At 32.6% G+C, this 15,328-nt stretch overlaps 2 protein-coding genes across 2 annotated transcripts; one reads left to right on the top strand and one right to left on the bottom strand.

Annotated features, from left to right (window-relative positions):
• Nucleotides 1-3,098: 3,098 nt before the first annotated feature.
• Nucleotides 3,099-10,393, top strand: LOC115697608 (sulfoquinovosyl transferase SQD2). Its single transcript, XM_030624680.2, has 11 exons — nucleotides 3,099-3,866; nucleotides 6,321-6,387; nucleotides 6,655-6,725; nucleotides 6,823-6,940; nucleotides 7,030-7,103; nucleotides 7,270-7,325; nucleotides 7,426-7,509; nucleotides 8,774-8,861; nucleotides 9,041-9,118; nucleotides 9,367-9,423; nucleotides 9,563-10,393. Exons 1-11 carry the CDS (start codon nucleotides 3,505-3,507, stop codon nucleotides 10,059-10,061), a joined length of 1,554 nt encoding a protein of 517 aa, XP_030480540.1. The 5' UTR covers nucleotides 3,099-3,504; the 3' UTR covers nucleotides 10,062-10,393.
• Nucleotides 10,394-10,808: 415 nt separating this feature from the next.
• Nucleotides 10,809-11,387, bottom strand: LOC115696325 (uncharacterized). The gene has a single exon (XM_030623229.1). It carries the CDS (start codon nucleotides 11,385-11,387, stop codon nucleotides 10,809-10,811), a length of 579 nt encoding a protein of 192 aa, XP_030479089.1.
• Between the last annotated feature and the right edge of the window lie 3,941 nt (nucleotides 11,388-15,328).

Here is a 15,328-nt window from a genome sequence, read left to right on the forward strand (position 1 = left end):
AGCTTGTAAATACCCTTCTCCCGAAGGTGAACTGATGCTCTTCTTCGTTGTAGACTTGAATACAGACTCAAGACAATACAAACAACAAATAAACAGAGTAAGAGTAGAACAACTCTTCTCTACATAACAAAGACACTCTTTCCTTAAGATATGAAAGTGAATGAAAGAGATTAACTAAACAAAGACACTCTTTCCTTAAGATATGAATACAATTCTAAGTGTGTGAAAGAGATGCAAAACCTAGCTGCTATAAGATGTATTTATAATGAATATACATTTTATTGACAGCTTACATTCGATCTGAACAAGACCTCAACCTACTAGAAACTTCCCTAAAATAATTCTTCAATCAGTCCAGTAATTTTCGTTTCTATACCTACAGAATCGTGGGCAGTAACTACAACTTTCCTTTTGTAGAAAAGGAAAGTTTAGCTCCGGTTTTCTCTTCAAGAAATCTGATCTGAGAAAATGGGAAACTCAACACAAGATCAGATTATACAGCTGGTTAGATAAAAAAGAAAAGGGTAACCAAACTTACCATTTTTACCTTTTTTCCAAAAATAGGAAAGCTAGACAACTTTCATTCCAAGTTTGAATACACAAAATAGGAAACCATATTAATACATACCAACCGAAATTATACAATGAATAATAAAATATTTTTGTCAATTAAATATGCCAAAAATAGAATTAACAAAATAATTCAAACCAGTTATAATTAAAATAGAACTATTTCTATAACAGTATTATTATAAATAAAAACCAATAACACAAAATCACTCAAGATCGGTTATAACTAAAAATATATCCGGTTCTATTTTTGTTTATATTTGAGTCATCTACTTCTTGTGACTTTTTCAGTGACTTTTTTCGGCGACGATTACTTTTCCGGCGACGGTGACTTTTTCGACGATACTAACTTTTCCGTCGACTTTTTCGGTACCGGCAACTTTTCCAGCACCGGTGACTTTTTCAACGACTTTTTTGGTACCAGCGATTTTTCGGCAAAACTTATTATTGTTTACAAATATGGGATTTCCATCTTTTTTTACAAAAATATGGCATAAAAAAGTCCATATAAATGTAAAAAAACAAAAAAAAACTCATAACCCCATAACATTATTTTTATGCCATAAAAATGTAAACTCTTATAATTTTCCCATCTATAGTATAATTTCTACACACAAAAAATTATACTAAAAAAATATGAATTATTTCACAAATAAACAAAAACAACAAAAAATTACAAAAATACAGTTGTACGGAATTTTAAATATTTTTACGATTTTATGATTTTATTTACAGAAAATACAGTTTTTTTATGTTGTACTCTTGTTAATTTGTTGTTGTTTTTTTGTTATTCATGTGCCATTTTTTGTTGTTATTTTGATGTTATTTTCTTGTTACTTTTATGTAGTTTTCTTGTTGTTTTCGTGTTGATTCTATAAAAAATAAAAAAAAATGTAAAAAAAAATCTTCAAACAGAAAAATATATATTTTTTTTACAAAAAGAACACTTTATGTAATTATTTCAAAAAATATTCCTTCTTATTATATTATTTTTTTAATAAAATAAAAATTAATATTATATTAATTAACTAAAATCACCAAAATTATTATATTTAAATAATAATTTAAATAAATTTACTAATTAGCTTAAAAAAAAAGTAATAATATTGTAAAATCAGTAAAACTCGATAAAAATACAAAAACATATAATAATTTTTAACTTAAATTATAAGTAATAATAATTTATAGTATTCACATTTAAATTTACACACAATAAATTAAAAGATGATTTTACAATGTACCCTTCCAAATAAAGGTCACGCGTGCAATAGACACTTTAAATTTTATTTTTGGTGTGTTAATTTTTTCTGAATTTTTCAAAATTTTACAAGATGTCTTAAACAACTATAATGTACACGACCATAAAAAAATAGACTAAAATGTCTCTCGAATACCAAAAACATGTAGGAGTACATCAGTGCACCACTTTTAAAGAGGTACAATATTTTCTGCGTGTTAAATTTTTCTGAATTTATTATAGTTTTATAGAATATCTTAAATAAGACGACTATAAAAAAATTAGATTAAAAAAGTCTATTGGGTACCGAAATAGATAGAAATATATCAATACATCACTTTTAGAAAAGTGCATTATAAATATTTCTAAAATTAAATTGTTAATTTCATAAATCCATCTAATAATATAAACATATATAAATACATAGGGATATGATTTTGTCCCGTGATGTACTTTCACGGAATGTATTCTGTGGTACATTAGATGGGTCTCAGAGTACATTAAATGAGTGTCAGGGTACGTTTCTACTTTTTAACCCTAATACCCTTAGATCAATCTCAGCCGTCAGATCAAATAACTCCCTCATCTGACGGCTACCGTACATCATAGATTACAATCCGTGAAAGTACAATAACGGGACCAAATCATATCCCTATATATATATAAAAGAAAAAAAAATGTAGTGTCTACAGTGCACGATATCGTGTATATCGTGCACTGTAGCATTAACCTCAAAATGATGTTGGATATGGTGCGTTCTTGAAGAGCTTACCCACTGCATAATATATACAATATGCCGTGTCTTTAGAGATGTTCTTAATCAACCTTCACACGCCGAAATTATATGCGAGAATATTTTTTTTATAACGGTATTCGTTATAGTTACAATATCATTCGTAAATTTTTGAATTTTTTTAAATAGTTATAATACCAAAAATAGAGTTCTTGATGTTCCAATTTACCACGCGTATTCATAAACCTTTTAGTCAACCTCTACGCTTGAAATTATATGCTAGCATATTTTTTTTTAGTTTTATTCATAGCAGTATTCGTTATAGTTACAATATCATCCTTGTAAATTTTTGAAATTTTTTCAATAGTTTACAGTACCAGAAACAGAGTTTTTGATATTTCAGTTTAACACGCGTGTTTAAAAAATTTCAAACTTTCGATACTATAAATTATTTGAAATTTATAAGGAAGATGTTGTGAACATAACGAATAGTGCTATAAAAAAATTAAAAAAAAATAATATACAATTTTTAACACAAAAATTGATAGAAGTTGTATTAGCATTCAAAATAGGAAATATTTCTCTCTAAAAAAATGTTTTTTATTAAAGAAAAGTCCAAGTCCCTGTTTATATATAATCCACAATAGAATCGGAGATTGGATTGGGTTGCCATTGAATATGGATTACGACCTGCAAAGAAGGAAAGAAGAGTTAAAATCCAACATGGGCATATACTAACAGTTTCTCATTTGATTCCTTCCAACTATTCCATCTTCCAACTGGTATATCCATTAAAGAAACTATTTTCTTTCTCAACAGATTCCATCAAAATCATTTCTTTTCTTCCAAACACCAAATACCCACATTAACTTACTTGATTGTCAATCCAAGAGTTTCGAAAAAAACCACACCCCACAAACTCTCTTACACCAGCATTATATTATTCATTTAATTATTAATCACCATGACTTGTACTACTTCTCTCTCTATATATTCCACTCTCTCTCCTCCTTCCAATTCCAGAGCCAATACTTCTTCTTCTTCTTCTTCCTGTTCTTCTTCTTCTTCTTCTTTTTCCTCTTCAGTTCCTGTTTTTGTTGCCTTAAGAACAAAACCCACTTGTCCTTTTGTGAGAGGAACACGGTTTAGCTACTTTGAGGGACCCAAGAGAGTGAGGAAAAGGACTAACTTTGGAATTAAATCAAAAGATATGACCATCACTGAGATTAGGCCAGAAGAAGAGGAAGAGTATCCTCCTTTATTGGATCCTGAGAACAATTCAAGGCCTCGTCGAATTGCTCTCTTTGTTGAGCCTTCACCTTTTGCGTAAGTCTTCTTTTCTACTTTCTTGCTTCTTCTTTTTTTGAGTTCAATATTTGACCTATTGTTATTATTATGTGAAACCCATTTTTGCCCAAATGTCATTACTTCGAGTTAGTTGATGCTGATGCTTATTATTTAAGTCAAGTTATGGGAATTTGAGATTTAGTGGCATTTGGGCTGTGATGATTTCAGCTTTTGGATTGCCTTTTCTGGGTAGTCAAGCTTTGTATTCCACTAGTTTGTTATGTGTATTTTAGCTATTATTGACCTAGCTTGGGGTTTCTGCTTCTTGACTTTTAGTGAATTCTAAGCATATCATGATTGACGTTGTTGGTTAATGATCCTAGATTTACTCCTTGTTACCTTACTTTTTATTTCAAAACACATTGTTGAGTACTTGAGTGTTGGTCATTATGATTACTATGTTGTAAAAACCTTATTTTAGAACCAAGAAAACTCAAAAGACAATCTACAGTGGTAAACCAATCACACAAAGAAAATGTTGTGAATAACAACAAACTCAAATTTCTACAAACAAAGTTGGAAAACCAGCAACAGAGCAACAAGAATAGACTTGAAAGAAAGATAAATACAAAACACAATGGGGCGTTTGGTACAAGGTTCAGACTTGATATGAATGGGAATGTCAAACTAAATTAAATTTTAATAATAAGTGGTTTGTGTTTCCAAGTGGATCCTACTTTTTAAATTAAAATGGTGGTAATGTTAATCCCCTCCAACACTTAGGTTTCATATTCCCTCCAAGTCTACTCCCTGACTCTACTCTCTCCAACTCAAATTCATATATGAAACACGCCATTAGGTGACGTTTGGTTGGAAGGAATGTAAACATAACTAGAATAGGAATGACATTCCAATACTTTAAAATAAAATCAAACAAAGAAATGGAATATAAGTTGTGTCCTTTCCATTCCATTCCATTTCATTACCTCAAACCAAACGCCACCTTAGAATTCCAAGTTCATTGCACTGCCTACTTCCAGTTTTAGCATCATCCCCAACAATCCACTATATCAATAGCTGTTACAATTCTCAACACAGTCAAAGATCAAAGCTTATCGGATACACACAAGTACTTGCATTGCATCCAATACCCTTTAAACCAACCCCAAGTACAACTTCTCTCTTGTGCTCTCAAAAACTCACTTTGATCTTCTTTCATTCTAATTACAAAAGCTAAAGTAATTCTAAATGAAACCGAGCTTGTATTTATACATAGTTATAGAGCACTTATTCTAATGAGCAAGAAATGACAGAAAATAACTGACTCTCATCAAGTTAGAGTTGCTTGAAAATCCAGCTGGATAAACTGTAACTTGTTTTGAATGAGATGTTAGTTTTGGAAAATTAATGTCAACAGAACATGAAAAACACTAACTTCAATATTGATTTGGACCAATCAGTGTCCTGCATTTAGTTAGTGGGAGCTCCTCGATGAGAACTTGTTACTAACAAAGAGAAACAGCACAGACAAAATCCATGGAAATATGTTAACTGAAACACTCAACTCACAAACTTAACATGTACAAAAAAAACTATAGGCATTATCTACTTAGTTGAACACTTCAAAGAACCAAGCCCAACAATTCTCTCCACTCCAATAAGAAGACTCTTCTCGCACTACAATTCATTTGATGAATCATTTAAAAGATTGTAAATGACTAAATAGATACAATCTTCAACAGTGTGCTTTCCAATGTGAAATATTAGTTCCATATCAATTGTGACAGTTGCTCATGAAGACTGGATTAATTAACTTATTCTAGCAGGCAGCATCAACAATTTAATTGTGTTTGGAACTTGAGATCAATCCTTAGTGCGATACTTGCCTTTAAATTAATCAGAATTACTCATAGTTTGTGATGCTCATGTAATTGATCTGTTGAATTGCTGCGATCAAATGTTTATCAACAGTCATACTCCTGATCATCGGATGAGTTAGGTTGATTTTTCTGTCATCTTGTGTCCTTTAAATTGCCTTTTAGGAGAACTAGAAAGGCCTCTTTCTCTTTTTCAAAAAAAAAAAAAATGATACTATTTTGAATTGAAGATTAAAATTTTCAAGGAAAATGTCGTTGATCCAAATCGTTTAGAGTTCTTGATCAATAATATATCATCAACCTTGACTCTAGAGGATTATAATGATCAAGTTTGTGGTTTGATCTTGTGTCCTGAGGTTCGAATTATTACTGGGCATCATAGCTATTGCTGTAGTTTTTGTTTGTAGGCTTAGGTGAGAAGCCCTAGTTTTGAATATAGGCCCACTGGGTATGTTTGGACTGAAACTTTTAATGTATATTATGAACTACAATGCCTCCCATTTCTATTTATATTTCTGATACCAAGATAGATTTTATAACATACCTAGTGGTGTGCTTTGTTTTCTGATGTAGGGTGTTTTCTAAGAGCAATTTTTTTTTTCTCTCTACTTTTCAGATATGTATCAGGATATAAAAATCGGTTCCAGAATTTTATTAGATACTTACGCGAAATGGGTGATGAGGTATGTCAATCTTGATTCTGTATTTAATACTATGTTTAAAGTTGGTGCAGCATAACAAAATTATTTGTAATAGAGGTTTCATTTAAAATGATAATATTATTCCAGCTTCAACTCGAGTTCATTCATGTACTTGTTCTTCCTTGTTGTATCGGATATAAGCTTTGATTTTGTTCTTAGGCCTGTAGGTTTGCTTTCTGAGATTGTAATTTTTTAAAGCTTTCATAATTTATCTAGAGCTTCACTTGCTGATTATGATATACTATATAGGTGATGGTTGTAACAACACACGAAGGAGTACCTGAGGAATTTTATGGTGCAAAATTGATTGGATCCCGGAGGTTGCTCTTACGCCTGAACTTTTGAGTTATGACTCTTCAAGTTTCAAATACAATTATCAATTGTAAATCCTTAATTATTTATTTTTTACTCTCTCAGTTTCCCATGCCCCTTGTATCAGAAGGTACCCCTGTCCCTTGCACTGAGTCCTAGAATCATTTCAGAGGTTGCTCGGTTTAAGCCTGACATAATACATGCCTCGTCACCTGGAATAATGGCAAGTACTTTATTCCTCCTACCTGTTCTTGGTCTATGCCGTGTGTTTTATAAGATAGAATAATGTTGAACAACTTTTTTTTTTCTCAGGTATTTGGTGCTCTTATTATCGCTAAGCTGTTATGCGTTCCTATTGTGATGTCCTATCATACTCATGTTCCAGTGTGAGTTTGATTTTTCTCTTGCTTTCTTTGAAAACTTTATTTCATGCAGACATTGTCTAGTTGAATATCTGGGAACGCCAACAGTAACTATCGAATTCTTAGATAGTAAATCATATTTCTTACTGACACATACAAACTAAGATTTACTCTTTCTTGGATCCTGCAGATACATCCCAAGATACACATTTAGTTGGCTGGTGAGGCCGATGTGGTTGGTTATAAGTATGTCAACTTTTTTTTTTTTGGTGGGGTATTTTGTTTTCTTGCTCTTCTGATAACTAATATCCGCCTTTGATTTTAACATTTTGGACTCTCTTACCAGAATTTCTGCACAGAGCGGCTGACCTTACGCTGGTGCCATCTGCTGCCATTCAGAAAGATCTACAAGCAGAAAGAGTAGCAGCAGGTGAATATCAAGTCTTGTATTTTATACTTGGGATTTGAAATCCTTGTGTACATTTTTGTGGAAAAGGAATTAGAATAATTAATCTCCTACTAATTTATTTATAGGCAGATTTACAACTAATCCTATAAATAAGGAACCACATATTAGCAAAATACATATATTTCTGTGTATTTACATATAATAAAATACATATATTTCAACCCCCACTCAAGTTGGTGCATACTGGCTCCACATGCCCAACTCTCAAATTGTCCCTTCATAACAATTATGGGGCTTTTGGTTATGTGGGTTAAACTTGATGGGAATGGGAATGTCAAACTCAGCCCATGTTTGGTTAATTAAATTTATTGACCAAGTGGGTCTTTCTTTTTTAAGTTTAATTGATGGTTATGTTAACTCTCTCCAACGCCTGAGTTTCATAGTCTCTTAATCTATGCACCTCTAATAGACAAGCACTTAGTGAGAATATCTGTAGTTTGCTAACTGCTTTGTACATAGACCACATACAACTCTCCTGATTTTTTCTTGTTGTCATTGCTTAATGAAGTGATGATCTACCTCCACGTGCTTGTTCTATTATTATTATTATTATTTGAATTTTTGGCCTTTTTGAGCTTGTGGGGATTCGAACCTTTGAACAAATGCCTCCCAGCACTTTCCAAGACTCCTTACCAGTTACCACTAGACAACCCTTTATGGCTGATTTATTATCACAGTATAACCTCATTTGATTTAGTCTTTTAAGTTAAGTTATGATCATTGACTTTTCATTATCCCATTTGGAATAAGCTGTATAGCTGGAATCAAGAGCTTTAATTTTTCCAATGAGGTATCCCAGGTTTTTCGCGGAGGTAGAAGGTCACCAATTGTGACCACTGTAGAAAACTGAGACCATTCAAATATTATGAGGTAAAAGAAAAGAGCTATCAGCTCCTTTGTTGGGTCACTAGTTTTGGCCATTATTGAGGAAGAAGAGTTATATGATACCATGTGGAGAAAGAGAGTTAGAATAATTAATCTCTAATGATCCATTGACTGCCATTTACAAGCGTATTTATAGGCAGTTTCAAATTTGTATAATAACTAATCAGATTCCGATTTAACATATTAATTAAAGTCATGTATTTGACCAATTTTCTTCTTGTATCTTTGTGTTGCTTCATTTTTCTTTCTCACGCTTAACTTCATTCATCTACATTATGCTTATGATGTCAGTAATCTATAATTTGATAGAAGTTGCTGATATTTTTTCGCTAATATGCAGATAATAAGATTCGTCTTTGGAACAAGGGTGTGGATTCTGAAAGCTTCCATCCACGTTTCCGCTCTCATGAAATGCGGATAAGATTGAGGTAAGAGCTTTAATGAGCTTATCAAACTTTTTTATCTAATTCTAGAGGCCGAATAAATCCACATCTCAAACCTAATCACGAGGTTAGAGACTGGTAATCAGCTTGTCAATTTGATATCATTTTTTGAGGGTTGGACTGGACCTTCCATGAATTTTTACATCCAATGTTGTCTTAAACAGCAATGGCGAACCTGAGAAGCCATTGATAGTTCATGTCGGACGGATTGGAGTTGAGAAAAGTTTGGATTTCCTCAAGAGGTAATGCTAATTTAATCTTTCAATATGAAAATAGATTAATAATGTAAATAAGAAGAGATTTTTGAATCAAAATGGCAAATCACAAAATTTAATCTCCAATCTTTCTTAAACATAATGATACAAATGAAAGTCATCAGCATGGTTCTGATTACCAGCTCAGTGTGCTGCCATTATGAGCTTTTATACATTTGTGTTTTAATCTGATATCAGTTTACAGATTTTGACATTAGTAACATTTTTCTTAACAGTGTCATGGATAGTCTTCCCGAAGCACGAATTGCTTTTATCGGAGATGGACCTTACAGGTATAATTTTCTTACAGCTGTTTGACTGTGAAACTCTCGTGGCCCGAGGTTTAAGATGTTGGAAGAGAGCATTTGCATCTTAAAACCATAAATGTTGGATATCTGCAATTCATTAGACTAATTAATCTGTCTTTGGCAGAGAGGAGCTTGAGAAATTGTTCTCAGGCATGCCAGCAGTATTCACTGGAATGCTAGGTGGTGAAGAGCTCTCCCAGGCATACGCCAGCGGAGATGTATTTGTGATGCCCTCGGAATCAGAAACACTGGGGCTCGTTGTTCTAGAGGCTATGTCTTCTGGGATTCCCGTGGTGGGTGCTCGGGCAGGTGGAGTGCCAGATATAATTCCCCCAGATCAGGAAGGAAAGATTGGGTATCTCTACAATCCCGGAGACCTCGAAGATTGCTTATCAAAATTGAAGCCTCTGTTGTACAACCATGAACTGAGGGAAACCATGGGCATAGCTGCACGTCAAGAAATGGAGAAGTATGACTGGAAAGCAGCAACTCGAATTATACGTAACGAACAATACAACGCCGCCATTTGGTTTTGGCGCAAGAAGAGGGCGCAAATGTTGAGACCTGTACAGTGGTTGATCAAACTCATCTCCCCATCATCCTCACAAGTTAGCTACAGGTGAAAAAGAAAAGTGATAATTTTTTAGGTGTTTGGTTGGATTGGTTTGCTAGTGTTCTTGCTTTCTATACTTAGTTTTTTCAGACATGTAAAGTCCTTGTGGGATTAAAGCTTGTGATGATTATTTATTTGTTGTATATATAATTGACCATGTTATTACAACATTGTACTTCCAATTTAATAGATTTAGTAAGCCATCAGTCTTCAGATTCTCTAATGGGAAGGAAAAAAAATTGTAATTTATATTTTGCTTTTTTTTTTTCAAAAAAAAAAAGTTTAATAAATATTAAAGGGTGTTCTCACAATTGAACATTATTATTATTAGAAATTTGAACAGATGTTCTTTTTTTAATTCTTCTTTCACAAGGAGCCCAATAATTTTGAAGTGATAATCGGTCACACTTGCGATGTCCTTTTTTAACACTAACAAAAATTCAAGGAGTAAATTATTTAATTAGCCGAAGAAAAGTTCTTCTGTAGATCAAATATAGATATCTACGCTTGCTTTTTTGCATGATGATTCTTGTAATTTTTTTTTCTTAAAATTTATTCTTTTTTTTTTTTAAAAAAAATACCTTTCAATAATAAAAATTGTTACAATTGTTTTCCTTCAGCTTCATTTTGTTTATTATTATTATTTTAAAAATTGTTTATGTGCTATGAACCAAGTATAGTTACAAAATGAGTATCTATTTGATTAATTTAAGTTAGTTTTTTTTTTTATTTTTTTTTGAATAATGATTAAATTTTATTAAACTAAATCATCCAAAATTAAAGATGCAAAAACAAAAGGTAAGGAGTCCCTACTAAAAGTACGGTCAGTCTCAAAAAGGGAAGATCGCGCCAAGGCATGCGCAACCTTATTAGCAGACCGCTTAGCAAAATTAAAAGAAACAACATCAAAATCAGTAACCAAAGTCATACAATCATAAAGAATATGGCCATAAGGAGAAGCCATATTTTTGAACTTTTGCAAATCATTAATGACCCTTAAACAATCCGACTCAACAACAATGTGTGACCATCCATTTGCTTTACTCCAAGAGAGAGCTTCCTTGATACCAATGACTTCGACAATACGAGGTTGCAAAGAGCCCTCTCTAGATAAACTTCTGGCCCCCAAGACCAACCCCGCAGCAGACCTTGCAATCAAGCCCAATCCATACAGCCCTTGGGCAGAAAAAAGTGCACCATCCACATTAACTTTGACAAAAGGGAAATCGGGAGCTGTCCATTGCTCCACGGGTAATGTCGTCGTCCAGTTTAAGCTTCCATCTGTGACATCAACTTTTTGAGCATTAAACCATTCAACATAATTTAACTTTTCCATTGCCTCTACCTCACTCGCATCAGGGTGCTTGGAGTATTAGAATATTTCTAATTAAGGAAATAAAATAATATTATTGATTCTGATAAATGAATATTTTATATTCATTGAATCTGGACAGAATCAATTACGTAATATTCTATATATGGTCAGATTTCTATATTCATTACCTGATTTGATTTCCTGAATTAATTGTCAAAATATTCTGACAATTAATGTGGCACAGATACTGATGGAGTATCTCACCTATAAATATAGGGTCTCGGTCCCCGAGCTCCTCACTCATTCTGTTCATAACAGCAAATTCCATCTAAAGAGAGTTGAGAGAGCGAGGAAGCCCGATTACCCATGGTAGTCAATTTCCTTTGCAGATCAAAGCTTATGTGGGTTTGAAGCTCAAGAATCAATGGCTGGAGGTATTTCGATCCTTAAATTATAGTGCATATATGTTTGATTAATTCCGCACTTTATACTTAAACATATATATTTCAGTTTATACATATAAATGTCTAACAGTTGGTATCAGAGCGGTTTTTATCTCTACCTTGATTTTAGTTTGAGTTTCATATATATATATACTCGTATATACAGTGTTTATATATATATATATTTAATTCAGTGTTGATATATATATTTATTTTCGTTTGTGTATATATTTATATATTCATATTCATTCAATCCCAATTATATATATACATATATATTTTCATACATATATACTTGTTTATTCATTCAGTTCATATATATATAGATTCATATACATATATATATATATTTTCTTCATTTCATTACGTATATATGTTGTATATATATATATTTATATATCTAAATGCTATATACAAATATATACATATATACATTTCATGTTTATATATATACATACAGTATTTTTATTTTTCTGTATATATATGTATATATATTTATATATATATTGTATATGTATTAATACATTCATATATTAATATAGATTGTTCTAAGCATGAAAATCCACTTTGAAAAAAACAAAGAAATCTCAAAATTATTTTTCAGAAAATTTTGGTGATTTTAAAGTCTTTGTTTTATGTATTTTCGATGCATAAAATCTATATGAATGTCTTAATTTTTGCATTTAGATTCATTTGGAATTGATTTCATGATTTTTGGAAGTTTAAGGAAATTTTATCATGTCGTTTATGGCAGTGTATTTTTCAAAAAAAAAAAAAAAAAAAGGAAAAAAGGGAAAAAATTTCGATTTTTTTTTTTTATATATTTTTTATTTATTTGGAAATATAAATTATTCTCCTATTGTTAATTTAGTCAATAAATTACATTCATTAATTTCCATTTTTAATTTAATACATATATTTAGAATTAATATGTTATTTAGTATAAACTGAAAATGGAAATTTGTTTTAATATGGTAATTAATTACATGATTTATTTAGGCATGTAATAATTGTGCAATTTGTATAATTGTGCATTTAATTATTTATTACCAAATTTATGTAATTTATTGTTTAAATTAATAAAATTTGAAAAATCTGCCATTAAGTATTGTAACGCCCGTATTTTAATAATAATAAACTCGGAAATTAACTTTAATAATTTATATATTAATAAACATATGGATCGGGATCCCGAGTATCAAAATTTAGGTTAAGAGTACTTTACTATTAAATATGCATATATATTTTTTTTTAAAAGTTTCGCGGACATGCATCATCAAAATACAGACTCCAAAATATTTATAAATCGAAACCCTCCAGGTTGCACTGCCGCAATATGTACAATCATGCCGAGTTCCACCTCACTGTTCCTCCAGCTTTGCTTTTCCTTTACCTACACAAGGTAGCAAACTGATGAGTCAACAAACTCAGTAAGATATGCAAGAAATAAAAAGGTAGCACGATGCCAGCTTTATGATCAAGCTGCCCTGAGCTTAACAACGAAGCTCACCAAATGATTAAGAACGTTCTTAAGGGTAGTACGACTACTATACCAAATGCACTAAAGTACCAGCTCCGTACTTGTGTTGGTAGAGCCCTGATTGTACTCCCGAGATTTACTAAGTGTTGTACCACGAACACGACGTACCCTGGGTACTCGTGTTGGTAACACCGTACTTATAATAACATCCAAAACAAGCATAAACATTCATATATATAAATATTCTTACGCTATCTTACCTCGCTCCTTGCTCAAGTGTGCCGGTCAGCCTGAGTGGAAGTGCAGCTCGACGTTTTACAGGGCCCTAAACCATAATGTGAAAAAACTGATGAGAGACTCGCTAAAACACTTATCGAGGATTTAAAATACAAACTAAGCTTAACCCTATCGATGAAAAGGATGCCAATACCCTAAATTAGTCAAAAACGGGAAAAGCTAGGGCTCGGGAAAAAGCCTCAACCGGCAGGCCGGTTCCCAACCGGAAGTCCGGTTCCTGGGACCAACCGGTCGGCCAGGTTGACACGAGCTCCCGAACCGAATTAGGTTCGAGCACCGGGAACCAAAATTCCAACCCCTCTACCTCAAATCCAACCCAAATCTTGTGAAACTCTCCAGAATACCTGTATACACTAAAATATACCAGTTCCAATCAACAAAACTCAACAATTCAATCAAATTCCAAAAACACCATTGATGACCTAACTTAAGTTTCTAAACTCTAGCTTGAATAATTCAATACCCTAGGGCTTAAATCTAGTTTAAAACAGTAGGAATAGCCATAATTTAACTCCAGCAATTGAATTCAAACTGAATAAACATATACAGCCCCTCAATTCAACCTAATTCCACCTAGCTTAACTCAAAATTCAACTAAAACTTCAATAGAAAGTTAAGAGGGTTACCTTGATTCAAAGTGTTCAATATCTTGCTAAGATTAGAAAACTTTAACAGAGAAGCAAATCCTCTCCTTGCTGGGATAATGGTTCGAAAGAGAGAGAGAGAGGTAGAATTGAGAATTTTCCTCTAGTTTTTTTCTAATTTCCTTCACCATAAACTTTCCTCAAGTTTATCCTCTAATTCCATATAATATATGGCTGCATTCAAGTGTCAACTACAAGCCAAAATAAAGAGGAAAAGACTTAAATGCCCCTTGACCCTAATAAATTAATTATAAACCCTCAAGGGCAAAATGGTCCAATATTAATCCCCGAAAATTCTAACGCCTCTACCATATAACGATAATATCCCGATAATAAACTAAATTATAAAAATGCAACTCTCTAGGCCCAACGTCGCTTTCCACAGCTTCCGGACACAATCACAGAAATTAGGTAATTAAGTATAAAATAGCATAAAAACATTTATGTTATATAAAATATATTTCTAAGATATGCACACCATAATTATTACTACATAAACCTTAAATAATTAATAACATAAAGTACTATTCATAGGCGGTCTTTACAATTATCCCCCCGTTAAAAGGATTTCGCCCCCGAAATCTACCTGAATAACTCAGGATACTGGGCCCTCATATCAGATTCCAATTCCCAAGTGGCTTCTTCCACTTTACTGTTTCTCCAAAGTACCTTGACCAATGATATGGTTTTGGTTCGGAGAACCTTTTCCTTTTTATCCAGAATTTGCACTGGTTGTTCGTCATATGATACATCAGGTTGCAATTCCAGTGCTTCGTAACTCAGAACATGCATTGGATCAGGCACATACTTCCTCAGCATGGAAACATGAAACACGCTATGCACTGCTGATAAGGAAGGAGGTAAAGCCAACCTATAAGCAACTTGTCCAACTTTTTCCAGAATTTCAAAAGGTCCAATAAACCTAGGGCTCAGTTTACCTTTCCTTCCAAAACGCCTGACTCCCTTCATCGGGGATACACGCAAGAAGACATGATCACCAGGTTGAAATGTAACATCCCGTCGCTTGGGATCTGCATAACTTTTCTGCCTGCTTTGAGAAGCAAGCATTCGAGCTTTGATCTTGTCTATTGCTTCATT

Source organism: Cannabis sativa, chromosome 7 (assembly GCF_029168945.1).
Source record: "Cannabis sativa cultivar Pink pepper isolate KNU-18-1 chromosome 7, ASM2916894v1, whole genome shotgun sequence".
Lineage (NCBI taxonomy): Eukaryota > Viridiplantae > Streptophyta > Magnoliopsida > Rosales > Cannabaceae > Cannabis > Cannabis sativa.

Excerpts from the sequence above, each read along its gene's own strand:
- LOC115696325 (XM_030623229.1), bottom strand. The coding sequence starts at position 11,387 with ATGGAAAAGTTAAATTATGTTGAATGGTTTAATGCTCAAAAAGTTGAT.
- LOC115697608 (XM_030624680.2), top strand. The coding sequence starts at position 3,505 with ATGACTTGTACTACTTCTCTCTCTATATATTCCACTCTCTCTCCTCCT. Across the intron at positions 7,510-8,773 it reads AGCAGAAAGAGTAGCAGCAG|ATAATAAGATTCGTCTTTGG; the intron begins GTGAATATCAAG and ends GCTAATATGCAG. Across the intron at positions 9,119-9,366 it reads AGTTTGGATTTCCTCAAGAG|TGTCATGGATAGTCTTCCCG; the intron begins GTAATGCTAATT and ends TTTTCTTAACAG.